The sequence below is a fragment of the Rattus norvegicus genome, chromosome 5 (assembly GCF_021556685.1).
Source record: "Rattus norvegicus strain SHRSP/BbbUtx chromosome 5, alternate assembly SHRSP_T2T, whole genome shotgun sequence".
NCBI classification, from domain to species: Eukaryota; Metazoa; Chordata; class Mammalia; order Rodentia; family Muridae; genus Rattus; species Rattus norvegicus.
Genome location: NC_141538.1, coordinates 62,174,811 through 62,194,822, shown reverse-complemented (window position 1 = coordinate 62,194,822; position 20,012 = coordinate 62,174,811). Strand labels below are relative to the sequence as shown.

At 47.7% G+C, this 20,012-nt stretch overlaps 1 protein-coding gene across 1 annotated transcript; it reads left to right on the top strand.

Moving 5' to 3' along the window:
- The first annotated feature begins 11,779 nt into the window (after window positions 1-11,779).
- On the top strand, window positions 11,780-14,558 carry Sigmar1 (sigma non-opioid intracellular receptor 1). Its single transcript, NM_030996.2, has 4 exons — window positions 11,780-11,964; window positions 12,101-12,301; window positions 12,435-12,527; window positions 13,483-14,558. The coding sequence occupies exons 1-4, from the start codon at window positions 11,814-11,816 to the stop codon at window positions 13,707-13,709; spliced, it is 672 nt and encodes a 223-aa protein (NP_112258.2). The 5' UTR covers window positions 11,780-11,813; the 3' UTR covers window positions 13,710-14,558.
- The last annotated feature ends 5,454 nt before the right edge of the window (window positions 14,559-20,012 follow it).

Here is a 20,012-nt window from a genome sequence, read left to right as displayed (position 1 = left end):
TCTGGATGTGTGTTCTCTTCCTTCCTCACGAGCTTGAGGAGTAGTCTAGGATTATCCCTCCCTTGCTCTTTGTCCCCATCCTCCTTACGATCATGGCCAGGCTTAAGAATTCCTCCCCAGAGGACGTTGGCTGTCTGTAACAAACACTGCCCCCATCAGGCTAATGCTTGCCTTCCCATTTCTGACCCCGTCTCACTTTCCCCAGGTTGATTTTAGCAATGGGGGGATGAGGATGCCTGTGCTTCAGCTCTCCAACCATCAAGCTCCAGGATGGCCTCTAGCACCGCTGTCCAAGTTCCCTCACTCACTAGTCCTTCCGCTCCAGCCCCATCAGAGGTACCTCCAGCTTACCCCTGGTGTGATTCAGGGGGACTTTGCCTTCCAGCGGTCTCTCTACAGTGGTCACTCCTGGAATGCCTGTCCTGTGTGCTGGATTGCCCCTTTCCCAGGGCCTCATTCTCCTCAGGTATATCGTGAGGCTTTCCCTGTCAGTCTTGGCCCTGATGCAGGGACTAAGCCCTGGATTCCAACTCCTTGGGCAGACTCAGCACTAATCAGAAAAGCTGCCAACAATCCTGGCCCAGATTCCCTTATTTTGAGCAGGTATTGAAGCAATGAGCCATGCACCTCTAGACCTATTACTATGTTATAATCTCCTTAAGGCAGTGCTCGATCCCACTGTGTTTCTTAATTGGAGGTCTGCGTATCATGTCTTGGCTGAGAATCCAGGCTAGGATTAACCTGGAATATAACCTTCACGTTACCTTTGATATGCTAACTGGCCACCAGGCATACATTAACCCTGTCACTTAGGTGACTATCGGACTGCATGCTTACTTTAACCAGGTGGCTGATCTAGCCTTTAAAGCCCTTAAGGCTTGAACCCCTCAGGACCCTTCTTACTTTTACAATCTTGTCCAGGAGTTTGGGGAGTCCTTCACAGACTTCCTGTCCCATGTGACTGAGGCAGTGGAAAAGGGGGTTGATGTTGGCCCAACCAGAGATATGTTCATCAAGAAACTTGCATGGGAGGGCCTTAACGCCCCCACTCACAATGCTGTGGCAGCCATAAGGAATGATGATATCCATGAATGGGTTGTTGCCACTCATGATTTGGACCCTGGTGCGGCCCCATTGCAGCCCTGACTGCCTCCATTGATGCCTTGGTCATGGAGCCTGTACAGAGGACACACCCTTCCCCTGAAGGGCCCCCTGATCACACCTGTTGGGACTGTGGCAAGCCTGGTCATCTCTGGCAGGACTGCCCCTCAGCTAGGCCCAAGATCCTATGTCCTCCTTCTAACAAAAGTTTCCATTGGGCTAAGAATTGCTGTTCTCAAAACCAGGAAGACAATTTAAACTCCAAAAGGGCACCCCTCAGTCCTGCCAGGAAGAGGAACCCCTGCTCAGCCAGGAGTCTTTCAGACTTTACCTGTGTTTTCTCATTCCCCAATCATAACTGTACATTTAGACAGTATGCAACATGACCCACTAGACCACACAGGTTGCAAAGTTGAAGATCACCCCCAATTCTAATGGTCACTGCCCACCCAGCACCAACTGACATGAAGGTACCTGACCCTATACTGTTGGCCTCGATATCTGAAGCCCATATCTGAGTGGGCCAGTGGCCCATATTGGAACCTAAGCTTTCTGCTCTCAGGGGTCTGGTCTTGGAACAATTAGCTTTGTGTCATTTGGAACCCTGGACCAGCAGACATAACGCTCCCATTTTTGTCACTAAAAAGAAGTCAGGGACATATGGGCTTCTGCAGGATCTGAGAGCCATTAATAAACATAAGGAAAAATGGGGACTACTCAAGCGGGACTGCCTCATCCTAGTGCTATCCTGCCCAAGTTCCATGTAGGGATCATAGACGTTAAGGATTGCCTTTTCCAGATCCCTCTGGCTCCCCAGGATAGACGCTGTTTTGCCTTCACAGTGTGGGAACCTAATATGATTAAACCAGCTAAAAGATATCAGTGGACAGTCCTGCCTCGGGGCATGAAAAATTGTCCTACAATTTGTCAGCTATATGTGGGTGACACCATAAAGGGAGTCCCCAGGGTTGGCCTTGTAGTCCATTACAGGGATGATATTATGCTAGCCTGCCCGATCTCCAAAGGGTCTCCTCTCAATTGTTGGTTAACTTAGAAAAACTCAACTCAACGTTTTGCTTCCGAAAAGATTCAGAGAGTTCCCCCATATTCCTTCCTGCGTTTTTCTGTTTCTGACAAGATTAAGCCCTTGACCTTCTCCATCGTAGCGAAGGACTCCTACTCCCTCGTGGAGTTACAGCGATTATGTGGAACTGTTAACTGGTTCAAACCTTCCTGTCTGCTCTAGACCAGGAGATGAGGCACCTCTTTTCTCTCTTGGAGGGGAGGGGCCTAGTAGCCCCTCTACCAGGGTTAAACTAACACCTGAGACTAGCAATCTACTACAGAAAGTTATGGCGTCCTTTCTGTATCAACTCTGGTGGTCCGTTGAGGGCATAGGAGTGTTATGGCAGAATGGGGCCCTCGTGTGCTTGCACCAGACCCACTCTGATTCACTGAAGGTTACCTCAAAGTTTGGTATTGCCTTCTTCACCTTGCCCTTAAGGCGAGAGGCTCAGCAAGGAGAACTTACAACAGGAAACCAGACAAAATAATTCTACTATTCTTGTTATGGTATTCGCAATCATTATGGGCAGATTCCATCAGCTTTCGAGAAATGGTCGTGGTGGGGTTCACAGGCTCGTTGGATAAACACCAAGCATCTTACTGCTTTGTCCCAGCTGCCAAGTACAGTTAAACCCCACAGCATACCCAGCTCTCACCCCATTCCCAAGGCAACCATGGCCTTTTCTGATGCCAATAAAACCAAAGACATGGAGCAGGGTGGAGACAATTCTCATTCTCCCTAACCCTGACTCAGTGCAACTGAGTGAATTATTTGAGTGTTGCCAACAGGAGCCAGTTAATATTTTCTCAGATAGCCAATATGCAGTACTTAGCTGTCCGTACCCTCGCCTTCTCCTATATTAAAACATCCCTAGACATGTCTGCATGGGACCTGTCCAGAAGGCTCTTGAGAACAGGGCACATTCTGTGGTTCATCGCACACACAAGATCACATTCCAAATTTCCTAGAGTTATTAGCAGAAGGAAATGAGAGAACTGGTGCCCTGATTATGGCTGTAGACATGGAGTAGCTAGAAAAAGCCAGAATGTCACACCAGCAATTTCACCTTCCCCCTCAGGATTCACATAAGCTCTTGCCTGAATTGCCTATGTCACAATGTAAACATCTTGCAAGGTCCTATGCAACGTGCACACCTCTTGCACCATTGGGTCCCCTTGGCATAGCAGGTATTGGCCTTAGAGGTCTACTCCTCAATGCAATCTGGAGAATGGATGTCACCCACTACCCAGCCTTTGGTGATCTTAGGTATGCACATGTGGTGGTGGATACATGCCTGGCCTTTGTATAAGTGGTGGCCATGACAGGCAAAAAAGGCCTCCCATGTTATTAAGGCCATGAAGTCAGCAATGCTGGTAATGGGAGTGCCTAGGGCACTAAAGACTGACGATGGACCTGCTTACTCTTTGTGATGGTTTGTATATGCTCAGCCCAGAGAGTAGCACTATTAGGAAGTGTGACCTTGTTGGAGTAGGTGTGTCACTGTGGGTGTGGGCTTTAAGACCCTCATCCCAGCTGCCTGGAAGCAAGTATTCTTCTAGCAGCCTTCAGATGAAGATGTAGAACTCAGCTCCTCCTGCACCAGGCCTTCCTGGATGCTGCCATGCTCCTGCCTTGATGATTCTGAACTGAACCTCTGACCTATAAGCCAGCCCCAGTTAAATGCTGTTCTTTTATAAAGAGTTGTATTGGTCACGGTGTCTGTTCACAGCAGTCAAACCCTAACTAAGACACTCATCTCAGTAGCTCAAAAGCTTCCTATCCTCATGGAAGAGCAGTTACTCCTTTGGGATACCCTATAATCCTCAAGGTCAAGCAATCGTAGAAAGAGCAAATCACTCCTTGAAGGGAGCACTTGCCAGGGATTACCTCCCCAGAATCCAAAAGAGAGTCACATGTAGCCTTGGTGGAGGCCCTGTTCCATGTGAACTTTCTCTCCTTTGATAAGAAAGGACTGAGCCCTGCTTACAAATACTGGGCATTTTGCAGAGGGACACTCACCTCCCATTGGTTAGATGGAGGGACCCAATAACCTCCCAATGGCAGCCACCTGCTCTGCTTCTGACAAGGGGGCAAGGTTATGCTTGTGTTTTCTCCTAGGAAGCAGCTGCACCAATATGGGTACCCTCGAAAGATGTTTGCCTGGCTATGGACTAGGGAGCAATGAAGGGACCAGTAGAGGACCAGAATGTGGAGATGTAGTGTACATAGTATGTTTACCAATTTTTCTTCAGCCTGGAAGGACCAATGAGCTCTGGGATTTGGTGGCCCTGTCCCCCATTCTTTTGCCTGTGGCAGTTAACTTCCCCACCTACCCAGTTCTTTTCTCCTCCAATGTGAGTTTGGGTTTGCCCTTAGTCACTACTACAGGACAATCGTAGGCACCTGACCCACGGAGGAAGTTGTCTGATTTACCACCAATGTCTCCTCCATCACCCTTGTATCCAGCTACACAGTATGACCACAGGGGACTTTCATTACCATGTGGCACCATATTAGTCATGAAACTTCACGTTCCCCTTACTGATTACAAATCCCCAAAGGATCTCCCAAGCATATCACATCCACCCCTGCCTCGAGCTGTCCAAGGGTCCCTCAAATGCACACTTTTGTGGGACTTCCTATCCCTTGGGAGCACTACCAGCCTGCACTAGGTGTAAAATTCCTGGGTACTACCTGATATGGTCATCTAATCTCACACTTGACCCGTGGAGGTTCACCTCACACGATGCTTCCAATATTACTCCCTGTGTTAACAGGGACCCCATTAGATTCTGATATGACCACATTATGAGCAATTGGGATTTATGTGGTCCCTCTATTTGTCTTGATTTATGCCCCCTTACTCTCCTAAGAGGTGACTGTCTTTTTGTTTGTTTGTTTGTTTGTTTGTTCGATTGTTTTATGTGTATGAGTACACTGTAGCTGTCTTCAGACACACCAGAAGAGGGCATCGGATTCCATTACAGATCACTGTGAGCCACCATGTGGTTGATGGGAATTGAACTCAGGTCCTCTGGAAGAGCAGTCAGTGCTCTTAACCACTGAGCCATCTCTCCAGCCCCTCAGTGGCCATCTCTTTAATGAGACATATTTCCACCTAAACCAGTTGGGGAAAATGCAGACTGGGGCAATCCCTGTGTATGTGACCATTGGCAGCAAGGTTGGCTGGAAAGTCACCCCAGTCTATGTCTTTCTGGTCACCATTATCTCCATTGTCAGAGACAGATTAACTACTTTAATGAAAAGTGTCTCCTGACTACTGGTATTCCTGGATGGGGCATTCAACAATGGCTATCTTGATGAGGGAACCAGACGCCATTTGGATGCCTGTGTTAAATACCACTCACTTTCACGATGTCACTCTGATGGCCCAGACTCACTTACAACCCCTACACTGGGGAAAGGGATTTTGATATTATGGCTGCCATCGGTGTGGCCATCGTTGCAGATATTGCCCGGGCAACAGCAGCTGCTGTTGCCTTGACCCAGAGAGCCACTACAGTGGAAGCTGTCAATGCTGCAGTCTCTAAGTCAGCTGAGGTGTTACAGGTGCAGGAGGTGTTAAATCCACACCTTTATCAAGCCATCTACATTTTACAACAACAGACTGACTTACTGGCTGAAGAGTTGGCCCTTGTTAGGGACATGTCTCTATTGGCATGCTACCTCAGGTTTCACTCAATCTGTGTAACCCCTTACCAGGTACATAATGCCACTGATGTCTGACAACAGTTGGCTCAATATCTTAAAGGGACCTGGTCAGACAAATTCCTTAACTATCCTGTGCTGTTAAGGGAGAACAAAGGCAACCTCAATGCGACCAGGGTATCTGTGCTCTCCCTAGATGCTGGATTCTTACGAAAAGTGTGGGACAATTTTTTTTCTTTTTTTTTTCGGAGCTGGGGACCGAACCCAGAGCCTTGCGCTTGCTAGGTAAGCGCTCTACCACTGAGCTAAATCCCCAACCCTGTGTGGGACAATTTTAAGAGGCTGTTTGACCCCTCATGGATAGCCACTTATGCTATGGTGGGAAGAATTATACTAAAAATTATTTTGTTTAAGTGTCTTGCACAGCATATCTCCAGGCAGTGCTCTGTAAATAAAGTGACTCTTCAGGTGCTGATGGCTCTTGAAAATCCCAATTGCAGTTCCCATAAGGAAGTGACCAAAGCCTGGATGGCAGAGATCTGTGAGACCACCATATAGGCTGTTCCTCATCTCCCACTTCTGTGACGTGCCTCCGGAGTGATAGCTCTTTGAGGGCTGATAGTCAACGACAGGTAAGATCATGGAAGACTGGACAGCCTAAGACAGGCACAGTCCAGTATACTGGGATCCTCTGAGGTACAGTCAATAATGTCAAGGCAATGGCACCCTGGCTCCCACTAGGCTGTCAAAATCTAAAAGCAAAAGGGTGGATATGTAGCAGGAACACAGGGCTGCCTCTATGTAAATGCAGGGGTTGTCCAGCCGCAAAGGCATCTCCTGCAGGAGGACCTAATTGAGGACTACCTGAGAGACCAAGGATTGCTGATGCAGACGATATCATCCAGTCAGGAACTGCTGTTTAGAAGGGATGCTTTCTTGGGACCAATGGGGCATGGGTGGAAAGTATTAAAGGAGCTTGCAGCAGTGTTTCTCACCTGCTCCCGGAGTCTGTGTCATTAACTCTGTGCCACCTCACCTCAAGCCCCACCTCACTTCCAGCCCCCAAGAGCAGGTAGGGTCAGTGAGTGAGTAGTCCAGGGCACAGGCAACATATGTGGGAACTAAATGATCCAAGGGGAAAGAAACCCCCAGTTAATATTAAACATTTAGCACAACACTAGGCAAGTAAAACTTCTTAGAAAAGACCCTGTCTCAAACAAAAGGGGAAATAAATGGAGGAAGGAAGGAAGGAAGGAAGGGAGGGAGGGAGGGAGGGAGGAAGGAAAGAAAGAAAGAAAGAAAGAAAGAAAGAAAGAAAGAAAGAAAGAAGGAAGGAAAGAAAGAAAGAAAGGAAACGTGGAGATCCTGAGACGGTAAAGTAGCCTCAGCCTCAGCCTCTGTCTGGAAGGCATCGTGTGTATTTTCTCTTTTTATGATTTATTTATTTTCTTGTGTGTGTGTGTGTGTGTGTGTGTGTGTGTGTGTGTGTGTGTGTTTCTAGCATCTATGTATGTGCATCCTTGAACTGGAGTTACTGATGGTTGTGAGAATTGAACCCAGATCCTCTGCAAGAAAAATAAATAAATGCTCTTAACCACTAAGCCATCTTTCCAGGACCCCCAGAGATATTTCTTAAGAAGTTTGTGTGTGGGGGTGTTGTTGTTGTTGTTGTTGTTGTTGTTGTTGTTGTTGTTGTTGGGTTTTTCATTTTGGAGGGAGCTTTTATTGGTATTGTTGTTTTCTTTCTTTCTGAGACAGGGTCATACATCTCCCCGACTGGCCTTGAACTCTCTATGTGAAAGGACAAGTTTAGACCTCTCTCTCCCTGCTTCCATGTCCCAACTACTGGTGTCGTAGGTAGGTAACACTATTCTACCTTTGCAGGCTAAGCAGAGCCAGGCACACTGGCAGCTGAGCTACAGAAATTGGGTCATTGGCCATTGATCTCTGCCCTGGAATTCTCAGACTGAAATCTGAAGAGGCCATTAGGTGAGGGCAGAGAGCAGGAACTGAACTACGAGTTTTAGCAATCCAGTGGCTGCTCAAAGTACAGCAGAGAATGAGGGCAGGAAAGCAGGGCAGGCATTCCTTTCAGTGACTAGACTGTGGTACTGTATTTCTGCAGGAACACCCTGCCTCAATGTCCCTCCTACATCGTGCCGACTCCTGATATCTCTTCTTTCTCTGTGTCTTCCCAGATCCCTTTGTCGGGAGAAGAGAAGAATGGTCTAGAGAGGGTCAACCTGGTGCTCTCCTTCCCAGATCCCAGATATAGGACATCTGCTGTGACTTATGGAGAAGAAGACTATCATTCCCATCTCCTTAGTTCCCTCCTGGAGTCACTCAAAGCCACAGGATTTTTTTTTTAAGTGGACTGTGTTTGAGGAGATGACTGAAAGATCAGAGAGGGAAGTTGTAGAGCTGGAAGTCTCAGAAAATGTCTCTGCATGGAACGAGGGGCAGAAGCCTGCTACAGAAAGGCCCCCTGACCGCTGGGCATTGTTTGCATTGTTTGCATTGTTTGCATAGTTGTTACAGCAACTAAGATTACAGACCCTCCTAACTCATACAGACTGGAGCCATGTTACTGTGTATTACACAGCAAGTGGTTGAGGCTGAGAGGATGGGATTATTTATTTATGAGAAACTTTATTTATGACGGAATACGAAAGGGAAATGAATTAGAGGTGTCTCAGTGATCTTAGAAAATTGTCAACTTAGGGATGACAGAGAAGCCAGCGACTGTTTCAAAACATGTTTCCTCAACCTTTCATCCTCCACCAGTTTACTCAAAACAAACAAAGACACAAGAGTCCATCTCCCTAGCCTTTGCTCTCTCCCTTACAATATATTGCAACGTGGGCAAATGAAAGGCAAAAGAGCAAGGACTTAACTAGAATGGCTTACAGGCTGTGGTCCAGCTAGTCCAACAATGGCTGCCTACCAATGGAAGGTTCAAGAATTCAGTCCATGACGCTGAATATATCAACTTGTCTTCAATATATGTTGGAATCCCAAAGAAGCAGGCTCTAATAGCAGTGAAGGAATGAACTTGCCATCAAGAGGAAAGGCAAGCTTCCTACTTCTATGACCCTTATATAGGCTGCCAGCATAAGGTGTAATCCAAATTAACAATGCAAACTACCTCATAGATCTGGATTAAAAGTAGGTCTTCTCACATCAAATAATTTAATTAAGAAAAAAATAATCCCTCATAGGTGTGCCTAGTCATTTGGGTTTTAATTAGTTTCAGATGTAGTCAAGTTGATGACCAAGAAGAGCTATCACATTATCCTCCTAGGATTGAAACATCCAGGGCTGGAGAGATGGCTCAGAGGTTAAGGGCACGGACTGCTCTACCAGAGGTCCTGAGTTCAATTCCCAGCAACCACATGGTGGCTCACAACCATCTGTAATGGGATCTGATGCCCTCTTCTGGTGTATTTGGAGACAGCTACAGTGTACTTGTATATGATAAATAAATAAATCTTAAAAAAAGAGAGAAAGAAAGAAAGAAAGGAAGGAAGAAAGAAATATCCCCATCCTGCAAGAAGCTCCTTGAGCAGGAAGGTTAACAATTCACACAGCTTCAGAAAATCCCTGAAATTGACCAAATTTACTAGGTCCCTCCTTGCCATAGTAAACAATAAATGCTGAGAGTCCTTTTCAGACAAAGTGAAGCCAAGCTGCAAAACAAGTCTCTTGAAACCAGACTATCTGTGTGGACGAAACAGAGACTAGCCACGCTGCTTGGAAGAGGTTTAGACTAGAGTCTCTTGGATAGGAAACTCTACAATCTGTACAGCTACCTTAAGGCTGTGCAATGTGTTCCCAGTTTCCACCTTTTGTAAGCAGTCATCCATGCTGGACTGGACTTTGGTGATGCAGTTGTCTTTGACTCTGATTTCTATTCCTGTAAGAAACCCCTCACTCACAGTCCAGCAAGTAACCCCAATAAAACTCACTGATTGGGGGTTGAGGATTTAGCTCAGTGGTAGAGCGCTTGCCTAGCAAGCGCAAGGCCCTGGGTTCGGTCCCCCACTCCAAAAAAAAAAAAAAAAAAAAAAAAAAAAACTCACTGATTGGATTTTGGTGATATCCGTACTTTAGATTGTCATGGGTTCCCTATTTAATGTGTGTTGTGTCTCCTCAGGAAACATTTTGTCAAACAACAATGAGTTGTCTGTAACTGGCAAAGGTGAAAAGAGAGGGGACAGAATTTCTTTTAAAAAAAATGTGTGTGTTGGTGTTTTGCCTGCAATGTATGCCAGTATACCATGTGTGTACAGTTCCCACAGAGGCTAGAAAGAGTCAAACCCACTGGAATTTAGAAGCTACAAACAGTCGTGAGCCATCATATGCATGCTAGGAATCAAACCAGGGTCCTCCAGAAGAGCGGGAGAGCAGCCAGTGCCCTTGAACACGGGGGCATCTCTCCAGCCCCAAGATTTCACATATTTCTAGAAACCAGACCTGAAAATGTCATACAGCATTTCTGTTTCCATTTTATTGTCCAGAATAAAATCACCTGGTACATGGCCCTATCTGCAGAGGGGACTGTAGAACGTACTTTGATCGCTCAAGAGAAAAGGAAGTGTTGCTGCCTCATAAAAAACGCCTACTGAAAACCCTAATGACCACTCCCCCAAGTTTGGTGAATCCCTGGCTTACATTTGACTGTATTGGTCTTTTGTTCCATCATTTCTGGGCTCAAGGCTAGTTTTTTCCTAGTTCCTTTATGGGTTTGGCTGCTTTTCTTGTCGTTGCTTTAAACATGGTCTCCAGTGACCCATGCTGACTGCAGCTAAGGTGACCTTGAACTACTACCGATCCTTGTGCCTTCACTTCCACCGTCGAGAGTTACACGCATGTACCACCACTCAGTCTTACGTTGTCTTTTCCTAACTAACATACAGAATCCTGACCATGTGCCAGGCACTACTTACTTTAAAATCCTAATTCATTTTATGTTAATCATAGTGAGCTATATGGACTATGGTATGGACTATAAAGCAGATACTTTTTAAAATTTTATTCTATGTTACAGATAAAGCTATCCATACATACTCTTACATGCTGACACATATGGGCTCTCTTCCTTAAATCTTAGTCCAATTTTACTCCCCTCCTCTATGTAGCCAAGAGCCATTCTGGGGCAAAATCTAATCCCATAGCTCCCCAGTGGATAAATCTATTGATTTTCAAAGTCTTTCATTTTTGTGTTTCAGAATATAGAATGAACCGTAGGATCAGAGAAAGCACTATGTTAAGCAAGCATGGTGGTCCATGCCTTTGATCCCAGTATTGGAGAAGCAGAAGTATCTCAGTGAATTTATGGCCATCCTAGTCTATAGGTCAGCTACATAGTGAGACATCTAAAATATTATATATATGTGTGTGTATATATATATGTACACACACATATATATACATGTGTATGTATGCATGTATGCATGTATGTATGTATGTATGTATGCATGCATGTATGCTATCTCTCCCGCCTCTGCTCTGTGAATCTCGGAATGGTTCCCATCTGCTCTCCTCTCTCATGGACACTTCAGATATCACCGCTTCTGAAAGGCCTTCCCTAAGGTTCCCAGTGGCACTATCTTCAACGCGCTTCTGTGCTAGCAATCACGAGACCTAGAAAGCTCTACTTCCGGGCTCGCCAGCCCGGGTGGGCCAGGCCATTGAGTCTCCCTACTTAAGGACATCAGGACTGAACACTTCAGGGTGGCTGCCAAGAGGCGAAGCCCCGCCTCTCACCCCCTCCTATGGACCGCGCCACCAAACCTTATGCCCGCCCCTCTAGAAAAATGGTTCAATCCAGAGGGCGGTGCTAGGTGACCCAGACGTTCCGATTGGCCCGGGCGAGCCGTACCACGGTGACGGGGGGCGACCATAGGCAGCGGCTGTGAATCCACAGCCTGTGGCCCTAGTTCGGTCTTACGTTGGTGGTACCAGGCTGCCCGCTGGGATGCCGTGGGCTGTGGGCCGGCGGTGGGCATGGATCACCCTGTTTCTGACTATTGTGGCGGTGCTGATCCAGGCGGTCTGGCTGTGGCTGGGTACTCAGAGCTTCGTCTTCCAGAGAGAAGAGATAGCTCAGCTTGCTCGACAGTACGCAGGTGAGCCGGTGAGGGCGGGGAGCGGAGTGGGCCGACACCGAGTAGAACCGAGCGGAGCTGCGCTTTCTGAGGGCGCCTTCCTTGCCAGACTCGGACAGCGGGCTGGTCTTACCTACGCCTCTCCTTTTTGCATCAGGGCTGGACCATGAGCTGGCCTTCTCTCGGCTGATCGTGGAGCTGCGGAGGCTGCACCCAGGCCACGTGCTGCCGGATGAGGAGCTGCAGTGGGTGTTTGTGAACGCGGGCGGCTGGATGGGCGCCATGTGTCTTTTGCACGCCTCGCTGTCTGAGTACGTGCTGCTCTTCGGCACCGCCCTGGGCTCCCATGGCCATTCGGGTCAGTGTTGGCGGTGGGCCGGATTGGGAGGCTGGGACTGTTCGAGGGCTGGTGCCCTCCATTCCGAGGTTTGGCTGGGCCGTGTGATGACAAGGATTCCCTGATGGTCCGTGTCTATTTTCCTGTCAATCAGGACGATACTGGGCTGAGATTTCAGATACCATCATCTCTGGCACTTTCCACCAGTGGAGAGAGGGCACCACAAAAAGTGAGGTCTATTACCCAGGTGAGTGTGGAAGTTCTGTCCAAGGGGGCGCCCTCTAGCTAGAGAAGGACATAAGACCTGGCTATGGCATGTTTAGAAGGCCTACCAGTGATTTCCTTCCTTCTCTCCCTGGTAAGCCACAGGTTGTTTCGTTAGGGAAACGGAACAGGGCATTTTCCGGTCATAGAGAGCTGCTTTCTATCAGCCTGTTTAACCCAGCCATTATTCCAGCAATTGTTTGGGAGACCGTCATATCCAAAAGTTAAGATAGACATTTGTTTACCATCGTGTTTTAAACTAGTGAGGGGTTTTGTATTTTTGTTGTCGTTTCCGGTTTTTTATTTGTTTTTTATTCGTCTGGGTGTTTTGCCTACACACTTACACACGCCCACCACTTCGGTGCCTGGTGCCTTTAAGGTCAGAAGGAGGCATCTGATACCTAAGACTGTTGGGAACCATCATGTGGGTGCTGGGAAATGAACCTAGGTCCTCTGGAGTAGGAGACAGGGCTCTTAAGAACTGAGCCATCTAGCTAGCAAGCTCCTGATGTTGTTTTTAATGGACCTCTGGATCCATCTAAAAGAAAAACAGTTTGGACTTGCTGGTGTAAGATTAAGCATCAAGTTTTGTGATTTAACAGGCGTGTTTCTCAAAAAGCCTAGGAAGCCTTGTAACCACATCAAATTTCCACTTGAGGCTTGGAAATGCAGATGCCATGAATTCTATACATTAGCCTGTAGCTGGATTGGGTAGCCTTTCATGGGCCAGGTAATGCCATAAAATATTTAGGCATTTGGTCTTTCTTTCCCCTTTGATCAAACAACTAGGTTAGTGGGGTAGAGCTTTTCTGTTCTTGAAACTGTCTTCTCATTCCCCACCTCTACCTAGATAGCCCATAGGCTAGGCAATGGCACTATGGAAGGCCAGGGCAGAGCTGGGCTCCTCCTGATCCTTCTTACCCTGTCTGTCCCCCCAGGAGAGACGGTTGTCCATGGACCTGGAGAGGCAACAGCTGTGGAGTGGGGACCAAACACGTGGATGGTGGAGTATGGCCGGGGTGTTATTCCGTCTACCCTGGCATTTGCACTTAGTGACACTATTTTCAGCACCCAGGACTTCCTCACCCTCTTCTATACCCTTCGCGCCTATGCCCGGGGCCTCCGGCTTGAGCTCACCACCTACCTCTTTGGCCAAGACCCCTGACCAGACAGGCTGAAGGAAGACCTGCGAGTGGACAGGAGCGGGCAGGACCACATCCATTTCTCTACTCGCTGGGACTCATGTTCACTGACAGCAGCATATACCATGCAGATAATTAAGTTCCTGCTGTGTGAGGAAGGACATACATACACATACATCCAGACACAGCTCTTGGGGAGCAATGAGACGCAGAGATGCTAAGACTTGTATGTACTGTAAGATCATGCACTCACCTCCATCCAGAGAGGGTCCCCGACGTATACTCCAGGGGGGCGCCCAGTCATGTTTGAACACATACCACGAGCTTGACTCACCTGACTCAGGCTTTTCCAGAGCCTCCTGCTGGCATTCGGGGCTCTGAGATAGAGGATTGGGGTAGATGACACAGTCTGCCTCGCTCTGATGCCGCATTCCAGTAGTGATCTCTGGTGAAGGAAAAGAGGAGCTGCCCTTCGGAGGTCCCGTTCGCCTGCAGCTGTGATGCCCTTCCCTCCATCCCTTTCCTCACCATATGCCTTATCTCCATTCCAGTCCCCTGCTATGCAAGTGTCCCTGTGGCTTGTCCTCCATGCCCCCAGCGACCAGCTGGGAAAGCAGAGGAATGTAGAGGAAGCTGAAGGGAAGGGAGGTTCTCCACCATGGAGACCCTCAGGGTTACAATGGGAAAGCTGGCTGATGCCTGGGGCCAGTTCCCAAAGAGAGGACCTGGGGAAGTGAGCCTGGCTCCGAGAAGCCACCCCATTCCAAAAGAAGCCTTTAGTGTATGTGTGCACACCTTGTCGGTCTCCAGACATTTCTGTTGCATTCTCTGTCTTCCTGTCTCTCTCTGTTAATAAAAACAGATCAAACAGTTCCATTTCCTTGTGTGTCTAAACATCCGGGAAAGCTGCTGCTTCCTGGGGCACCGAAGGCCTGTACGATCCGGTTTGTTAGACTAGCTTCAGATGGAAGGGAGTGCGGTTAGGAATTTCTTTGGAGTCTGCCTTTTAGGGGTGACGGTGTTAAAACCTTGGCTGGACGCAGATCTGCCCGCCTTCTGAGTATTGAGACTAGGGCGGGCACCACCACACTCAGATTTTTTTTTCCCCCAATATAAGGTTGACCTAGAATTTACTATGTGCCACTGAAATCCACCTTGAACTTCTAATCCTCCTGCCTCCACTTCCTAGAGCTGAGAATTAAGGTCAGAGTGTGCATTCTGGGCAAGCGCTGTAAACTAACCACAACCCTAGAAGGCCTCTAAGTCTCCTGGCAGGCCAGACTGCATCTATAGAGATGTTTTTGAATAGGAGAAATTGAGACCTGTGTGTCTACTTGGCCATTTCAGTCCAGGGGTGGTCCTGAGAATTTAACTGCACGTGGCCATGGGGTGGCGCTGTGCTCCCACATTTGAGCTGAAACACATTCTCAGCAAGCTTTTCTTATGGGCTCACAGGGTGTGGCATACACTGCCACCTGGAGTAAGAGTTCCTCTGCTCTGGTTTGCCTTTGACCCAGCACTACTGGGGAGCCCCTGCCAGGGGCAGGACCAGGCCTGATGCACAAGGCAGATAAAGCCAAAAGTACACTCATTCCTGAGGACCCTGCTCACGGCTCCCCCCCGCCCCCGCTAGTCCCCAAGCTCACACCACCTTCATCCTGGTCCTACTTAGGTTGAATGAGATCCAGACCACTCCTATTTCCTGGAGTTGTTAAACTAACATTGGAGGAAACACCGTTCTATAGTTAAACATTCTAGAGAACACAGATCCAAAAGGCTACATGCATGGCCTTATTTGACAGTGACATTAAAGGTCTCCAGGTGTAGTGGCTCATGCCTACGATCTCAGCATTTGTGAGTCAGAGGCGAAAGGATCTGTGCCAGTGCCATGCTAGCCAGGTGAGTATAGTCAGTATAGACCAGCCTGGACTAGATTGTCAAAAACAGCAAAGAGAATCAACAATTTGAAACCTGGGCTAATTGGCCATCTGAAGCCCTCACCAAGTTGGCTGTGACAAGCCCTAGCTGAAGCCTCTTGATCTTCATAGACAACCTCTTCATGGTACCCAGCTCTGCCTCTAGTCTAGGGACAACGTATATCAGGGATGCCCAAATGTCCCATCGCCCGTCTTATAAAGGACTGTCCTCCCTGCCCCCATCTCTGCTGTTAAAGCCAGTGGTCATAGTTTTTTAACTTTCGTTGTTGGTACTGGGGCTCAAATCTGACGACTTGTACGCTCTAAGCACACGTTCTACATCTGATCTAGTCCCGCGGCCCTCAACTTTGTTTTGATACAGATATCTCCTAAAACAAATTTGGGCTTCAAGCCTTCTTTTTTCTTTCTCTTACTTATATATGAGTACACTGTAGCTGTCTTCAGACACACCAGAAGAGGGCATCAGACCTCATTACAGATGGTTCTGAGCCACCATGTGGTTGCTGGGATTTGAACTCAGGACCTCTGGAAGAGCAGTCAGTGCTCCTAACCACTGAGCCATCTCTCCAGCCTGAACTCCCACTGTTAAGAGTTGCACAAGAACATCAAGCTGCACAGCCATGATTTATATGCAGAGGACCTAACACAGACCCGTATGGGTCCTGTGATTGTCACTTCCATCTCTGTGAGCCCCTATGAACCCGCTTAGTTGACTCTGTGGGCCCTGTTCTCCTGGTGTCCTTGACCCTTCTGGTTCCTACATTTCTTCCGGGAAGTTCTCTGAGCTACGTCTACGTATCCTGACTCCTATGTGTGAGGTAACCTAATTCTCTTCCCCAGGATTTAGCTTTGGATACTCCTCAATATCCTTAATAGGTTAAACAAGCTTAAAATGTCCAAAGCAAACTGATTGATTTCCCAAGCTACGTGACCCCATCACCACGCAGTCTTTAGTGTCTTGGGCTACACTTTGAAATTCTTATACACCTAACGGTCTCACATTCAATCCTCCATCCACAAGTCCTCAGTTTTATCCTGAAAATGTATCCAGACTTCGCTGGGCACGGTGGCACATGAGTCATGCAGAAGTCCAGCCGAATTGTGGGTCCAGGTCTTGCGTGGCCTACACAGTGAGTTCCGAGCTGTGGTGGGAGGTGTAGAAAGACCCTGTCTTGAAACAATACGACTGTGTAGATTCTAAGCATCTTTTGCCACCGCCATCGTTACCAGTCTGGCTTAGGGCACCGTCACCCGTTGATCACGCCTGCCTCTTTAGTGGAGGTGCCCGCAAAACCTAGACGCAGACATTCATTTTTAAATGTTTTCACTGGATTTCCACGGGTCTACTCCAAGGCCCAAGTGACCTGTGACCAAACATCTAACTGCTCATCCTCACCCTATGGCCTCTAGGGCCACCAAACACCCTTCCACCTCAGGATCTCTGCACTGGTGAGTATAATGTCAAAGCTCTTTCTTAGATGGCCACATGACTATCCTTCCCTCCATTTCTCCTAGAGAGGCTTTCCTTTAGCACATGGCAACATGTGGTGGATTCCAAATACTTCTGTGCATGTGCCTGTATACTGTGCTGAAGGTTGAACTCGAGTATACTAGGCAAGTTCTATACCATGAGTTGCACCTCCAGCTCCATCTCCACGGTGGGAGAGGGGTATATGTTCATAAGTATGGGTGGAGGTGTGGGTGTACATCTGCGCGCCGCGTGTGTGTGTGTGCATGTGTGTGTGTGCGTGTGCGTGTGTGTGCGCGTGTGTGTGCGTGTGCGTGTGCGTGTTTAGACAAAGATCTACTTTGGGTGGCTTTTCAGTCTCTATTTTTTGAGGCAAGGCCTCCCAATGAACCCGGAGCTCACAAATTCAGCCAGACTTATTGGCCAGAAAGTCCCAGAGATCCTCCTGTCTGCCCCCCACTCCCCACCCCCTGCCCATCAGGTTGGGATTGCAGGAATGTGCCAACAGCACTCCTGTTTTTGTTTTGTTTTTAATTTGGGTTCTGGGGACCGAATTTGGGTCCTCATGCTTCTGCAACGAGCTCTCTTCTAATGCTATCTCCCCAGTTTCTCTCCCTCTGAGAATAATTTTTGACACTTCCTCCTTCAAGAGCTAAAGCCTAGGGGCTGGAGAGCTGGCTTCATGATTAAGAGTGTTTCTGCTCTTGAAGAGGACACGAGGTATCCTCAGCACCCACGCCAGGTAGTTTATTCCAGCTCCAAAGAGACCTGATGCCCTCTCCTGGACTCTGAGGGTACCAGGTGTGAATCCAGTACATTTATGTGGGGTTTTTTTTTTTTTTTGGTTCTTTTTTTTGGAGCTGGGGACCGAACCCAGGGCCTTGCGCTTCCTAGGCAAGCGCTCTGCCACTGAGCCAAATCCCCAACCCCTATGTGGGGTTTTCTTGTGGTGAAAAGGCACCATTACCTAGGCAACTCTTACAAAGAATACATTTAACTGGGGCTGGGTTACGGTTTCGGAGGTTTAGTTAATGATTAGCATGGCAGTGTGCAGGCAGACTTGGTGCTGGAGGTGCCAGGAGCTCTGCATCTCAGTCTGAAAGCAGCAGAAGGGGACTGTCCTGAGGAGGCTCTGACTCATACTGTCCAGACTTGAGCATATACATATGTATATGTGTATATATGTATGTATGTATATGTATGTGTATGTATATATACATATATATACACATATATACATATATACACACATTTATATGTATGTATATGTATGTGTATGTATATATATATACATATATATATATATATCAGACTTCAAAGCCCCGCCTCCACAGTGACATGCATCCTCTAACAAGGTCACACTTCTTCCAATAAGGCCACACCTCCTAGTAGTGCCACGCCCCTTGGGTCAAGCATATTCAAATTATCACAGCATACATACATACACACATAAAGTAAAAATAAATTTAGAATCTAAAAAGAAACAGCAGCAGATACGAATGTGGATTCAGCTTATTTCTCCCTTTTCACTTGGTTTGCAGTCCCGGGGTGGTGGAATGGTGCCCACATTCGGGGTTGGTCTTGTATGTTCTGATGATGGGTTAAACCCTCATTAGTACACTCAGAGGTATGTTTCCATGGTGATTCTTAGTTCCTCTAGCTGCTATATGGATGCTGGGAATCCACCACAGAGTCTCTGCAAGAATAGCCAGTGTTCCTAACAGCTCAGCCATCTCTCTGACTCCTCATCTCCGTTCTTCACTGAGGATACAGTGTGAGTGGCTGCCTCACACTCCTCGCCCCTACCACTTCCCTGCCATAATGGACTGCACCTTTTCAGGGAAAGCTAAGCAAACCCTTCCCTTGAGTAGCTTTTGTCAGGTATTTGTCACAGTAGCCGAGAAAATAACTAATAAGAACCTCACACAGCAGCCAGAGAGAGGACTGGAAAGTTAAGGGCTCTGGCTGCTCTTTCCAAGGACCCAGGTTCCGTTTCCAGCACCCCATGGAAGCTCACAACTGTCCGTGACTCCAGTTTCAGAGGATCTGATGTCCCCTCTGGCCTCCTAGATATTAGGTATGCATGTGGTACATAGACCGCCAGGCAGGCAAAACACCCGTACACATAGAATAAAGTAACAAAGTAACTTCCTAGGCAACCAGTTACAACACTCTGCCAGCTGAACCATGCTTGAACTCCTGTCCACAAAAGTATGAGAAAATAATCACTTGTTTCATTTCTAAACTGGGGAGAATGCTAATTTCCTGCAGGGCACATGGATAACACCTTCCCTTCCTAGTCTCCAAATGCAAGCACTAGTTTTTTTCCCCTCCTGATACCTGGGATTTAACCTAGAACTTTAGTATGTTACCACTGAGCTACACCTCCAGTCGTCTTTTTACCTTTTTATCTCGAAGCAGATCTTGACAAGTTGCTCAGGCTGGCCTTGAACCCTCTGTTGCCTAGACAGGCCTTTAGCTTGGTGTTCCTCCTACCTCAGCCTCTCAAGTAGCTGGGATTGCAGGTCTGTGCCACGAGGCCCAGCTCCAACTACATTTCTTTCCCACAACACATACCTCTATCTGACACAGCATGTGTTTCCTCTCCTGGGATAATACCATGTAGCAGTGACACTGTTTTGTTCTGCCCTGTACCCTACAGTGTCTGCCATAAACCACTCAATAAATGTGTGTCGGTTTCTGGAGGTCATGGCCATTTTGTTTTGAGGTATAGGAAGCCTGAATGTGGAGGGTAAGGGTCAGACTTCCTTTAAGACCAGCTTCCAGTCCTCCTTAGTCTCTCCTTCACCACTTCCTAGTTGGACCTTTTCTGGCCCAGATCCCAAAGGTGGGCTCATTTTGCTTGATTCCCAGTATTTGGAGGTAAGGAAGGATTCCGTCTCCATGCCCTACCCCCGATC